The 4,300-nt window shown below is 46.0% G+C and overlaps 1 protein-coding gene across 1 annotated transcript; it reads right to left on the reverse strand.

The window, feature by feature from the left end:
- Positions 1–246: 246 nt before the first annotated feature.
- UBQLNL (ubiquilin like) lies at positions 247–2,091 on the reverse strand. Its single transcript, XM_007956158.1, is given in 1 exon segment — positions 247–2,091. A coding segment is annotated over 1 exon segment (1,845 nt).
- Positions 2,092–4,300: the final 2,209 nt, after the last annotated feature.

Here is a 4,300-nt window from a genome sequence, read left to right on the forward strand (position 1 = left end):
TATCACACACAGCTAGTTATTCAATGGTGAAGGAAAGAAAACCAAACCTCAGATGAAGTAGGTGTAGCCATTTTATTGACAGGTCTTCAAGCCATGGTCAATGATTTGTTATTCAATTGGGAAAGCATTTGTTGGTTTCTCCTGTCCCGGGCTGCTCCTGGCTGCAGGCATCACAAGAGGTGGAAAAGGCAGATGAGGCAGTCAAATGGATCAGCAGCCAGTTAACATGCAAGTAGGTAGGCATGATTAGAATTCCTGTGATTTCTTGAGTTTGTGGATAGCAGCACTGTTACCTCCCTCAGTGGCAATGAGTGCTTGCAGATTGGCATGATGGTCCCCAAAGCCCATGGCATAGAGAGATTCCATCTGCTTGCTGAAGTGAATCTCAGGGGCTTATAGAGAGTGAGAGGGGTCTTTAGCTAGGGACTGTAGCCTCTGCAGGACTGCTCCAGACTTGTGGCAACCCTCAGGCCCTTGGGGATCAGCCATGTCTGGCGCATCCAAAGTCCAGGGAGCCATGTCAGGATATCTACAGCTGGGGGCAGGAAGCCAACCCATGCCCCATAGGTAGGGTGCAACCCAGGGCAGAAGAACAGGAGCCTCTGTGGCCAAAAGCTGGAGACCCTGCTCAATCTGCAGTATTGCCTGTGATGCTTTAGGGTTGGCAAGGGATACCAGCAAGTCAGAAAACTGTGTCTGCAGCAGGAATGTGGGCATCTGTTGCCTCCATTGTTCACTCAGCAGGGGCATACTCATGAACAACATCATTTGGGCTGCCAGGCAGGGGTTGTTTATAAGTAGCTGCATCATGCTTCTGGTAATCTGAGAGCTGGTCTGCTCATCCAACAGCTTTAGATCATCCTCCAGTCTCTGGTCAGAGTCACTGAGATAGATGTCATCCTTACCTTCTGCCTGGTGCTTCTGGGTGGGCTCTATGCTGGGTAGCGCTGGCACCCCAATTGGCTGCTGAATGGCACACATATGACTTTGGTTCTTGGTAGAGATGGTAGCAGCACTGACCCTGGTAGTATTGTTCACCCTGCTGGAGGTAGCATTGGCTGAAGATAAACCACATGAACTGCTGTAAATGACTCGGGTTGTAGGGAATTGTGGGAGTTGGTCCTGCTGTTCCTGGAATGGTGGTGGTGGTGGTGGTGGTGGTGAGGGTGAAGACTGGACTTGTTCTGGCTCTTGTCCTGACAGAAGAGCTGTAAAAAGGTTTCCCCCAGAGATATCTTGCAAGTTGTTGGGCGTTTGGTCATTGAAATCAGCACAGCTTTGACCCAAGGCATTGTCCACACCTGGAGTTGTCTCTAAGCCCAGATATGGCTGTTGATTCTGTGGATGCTCAAGATTCTGTGCAGGTTGTTGGATCTGCATTATCTCTTGGATTATGGCAAGGTTTCTGGCCAGCTCCAGAGTCTGCCATAGTATATCATAATTGTCAAAGATGTGTGAGACCTCTGGGTTCTGCTGCATCAGTTGTTGTATCTCTGGATGTTCTGAAATGAACTGTCTCATGAGATCCGTGTTGGACAGAAGCCGCTGGATGCTAGGATCATCGAGCATTGGTGCCACGTGCCCAGGACTGCCTGCTTCCACATTCTGGGTATTCACCTCAGGCATCTCAGGCTCCACAAAGAATGGTGATTCCACCGGGGTCTGACTTATGCTAGCAGCCTGATGAACCCCACTGCTCTTTACTTGGGTGTTCCCATCCCTGTCGCAGTGCTCACTGGTTGGCATGTTCCGGGAGGAATGGGTTAGGGGTTGGGACCTATGCTTGGATCTGATGACTAGGTGGATGGTGTGGCCATCTAGGATGCCCCTCTGGTTCAGTGTGTCATGGTCTCTGAGGAGGCAACCCATGAAGACCAGCACTAACTGGTCCATTTGGCATTTGAAATGAGCTGATAGCTTCTCCTTGAACTGCTTCACTGAGATGTCATCTGCTACCATAAACGATTGCTGCTTGCCTGCTGTCTTCACTATTACTTGAGTGACACTTGAAGAGACACACTTGTCTGCAGGCAGATTTGTGGGATGCCCACCCTGGGGCATCCTGAGTGTTCGGGTGGTAACATGAGGCATCTACCTTAGCAGGTGGGCAGATGGGAAGCAGGCAGATGCTAGGGCAGAGAGGGTGAGGGCAGAAAAATATTTTTACTGGCCTTTGTCTCAGGTGTTGTTTGCTCAGCCACTGGTTTGTTTCCTTGTTGCTCGTAAGTGAATGGTGACTGGGCTGAGGCCAGATGTTTTGTGGTGTTGTACCCCCACCCCAGCTCTCCAGATGTGGCCCAGCTGAGACCTGTCTTGGCTACTGATTCATACTTGATACAGGATGAGCTAAGTAGTGATGACTCCTCCCAAGGCTGCCTCTCCCCCGCCCCACCCATTAAGGGCATAATCTCCTCAGAAAAGAGATATTGTGATGTCAACTCTAGCCTCATAGTCCCTGCCAAAGCAGGGCTCCCTGAGGAAGGAGAATGTTTTCAGGAATCTAGACCTCTTTAATGGAATAAAATGAGATACTTTGAAAGACAAGTGGTGACAAAGTTCTTAGAATTGGACTAGTAAAAAAAAAAAAAAGTGAAAGACCAGAGTTTTTATGGGGTGTATGGTTTCATGGGATGCTGTGTGTGGGTTTCTTAGAGTAATGTCAACATTGTTATGAGAAATTTTGGGTTTATTAAAGCCATAAATAAAGCCATATACCTTTTGGTAAGAATGATGTCTCTTCCATAGGACTGGGACATTAATGCTGTTAATGATCTGGAAAAGGTAGGTCTTCAGAAAGGAAAATGGAAAAGGAACAAAGGTCTTAAGTGGAAGAGAGATCATGTTTTTGTCTAGGGTCAAGATTTTGGGATTCAGACTTAATTGAGAGTATGCTCATGCGGTGGTGGGGGGGAGGGAGGGGAAATATCCTCTGTCCTAGGAAGCAGGAGTAGGGTTTACCAGGGAGTTTACCTCCAAAGGCATTCCAAACTAAGTGACTGAATCATTCCTTACAAAATATTTTTCATTGATGTATGACTCAGACTTTCCTACATGATTTGTGTTGTTGTTGTTGTTGTGTGCTGTCAAGTAGACCCCGACTCATAGTAACCCCTCCTTGGGTTTCTGAGGGCCTACCAGGTAGTTCTTTCACTTTCAAACTTGAGCAATCTGGGTTTGAGAAAGCAAGGAAGACACTACAGAAGTAGATTGTCCAACCTTCCTTCTGAGGAGTGGGTGGTGGGTTTGAACCACCAGCCTTCTGGTTAGCAGTCAAGTGCCTTAGGCACTATGGTACCAGAGCTCCTTCCTATAGGATGGTAGAAATTTTAAAATGATTTGTTTCAGTGTTCTAACCTGTCTTTAATGTCCGCCCTTGGGGTAAAACACTGAAAGAGGAGGCAGCTGTAATCAAATGAGGTAGAGGTAGATGTGATTACTAGTTGAGATTCCAAAGAAGACAGGGTTAGGCTCTTAAAAAGCCAGATCCAATCTCATGTAAATTTGAAGGATGGTGTATAATTTTATTTGGTAAGCTAATGATTTTTCTACAAGTAAATATATTAAAATGTATATATGTCTGTTGGTGTTTGGGTACAAGTGAGAATAGTGGATATATAGGAGTGAGAATGCGTATATCTGGTTGAACATGTATTGTGAATATGTGTGTATTTGGAAGTGCGTTCATGAGAAAAATGTACATTAGATACTCTGGTGTCCCCTGTATGACTATGAGGACTTCAGGATCTGAATGCTCAAACATTCCATCCACTTGCCTTGTGGGAAGGTGTGCCATGCAGACAGATAAGTGACAAGCAAAGAGTATAGGATCCTATATTCTCAGTGTGTTGAAGATAAGCGAAGAGAACAGACAATTGGCAAAGAGATTAACTGTTATCATACCAAAGGATTCTTCATTACAAATGTCTTGGCACCCAGCTCAATCCATGTTAGACTCTCCTCAGGCTCACTGACCAGTTGCTAACTTCCTACAGTGACACTCAGGTCTAGGTATCTCTCTCGATTGCACTTAAATATGAGATTGAACCGGGACAGGGGAATAATGATTTTCAGACTAAGACCCTGTTCCCTTTTTTCTTATGGACCCCATGGGTGGGAAGGGGTAGAAGAGGGAAATTCCATATCCCACTCTAATGACCACCTCCCCTGTATTTTCTGTATTCCAACCAGCTGCTGCCAGACTGCAACAATTCTTACCAATTTGGGTCACAACGTCATAGTTGTCCAGTTTTCAAATATATAAAACGAATGCCTGAATTCAGTTTCAAAACATAGAACATGA

Source organism: Orycteropus afer, unplaced genomic scaffold, assembly GCF_000298275.1.
Source record: "Orycteropus afer afer isolate SDZICR_OR568_19922 unplaced genomic scaffold, OryAfe1.0 scaffold00014, whole genome shotgun sequence".
Classification (NCBI taxonomy): domain Eukaryota; kingdom Metazoa; phylum Chordata; class Mammalia; order Tubulidentata; family Orycteropodidae; genus Orycteropus; species Orycteropus afer.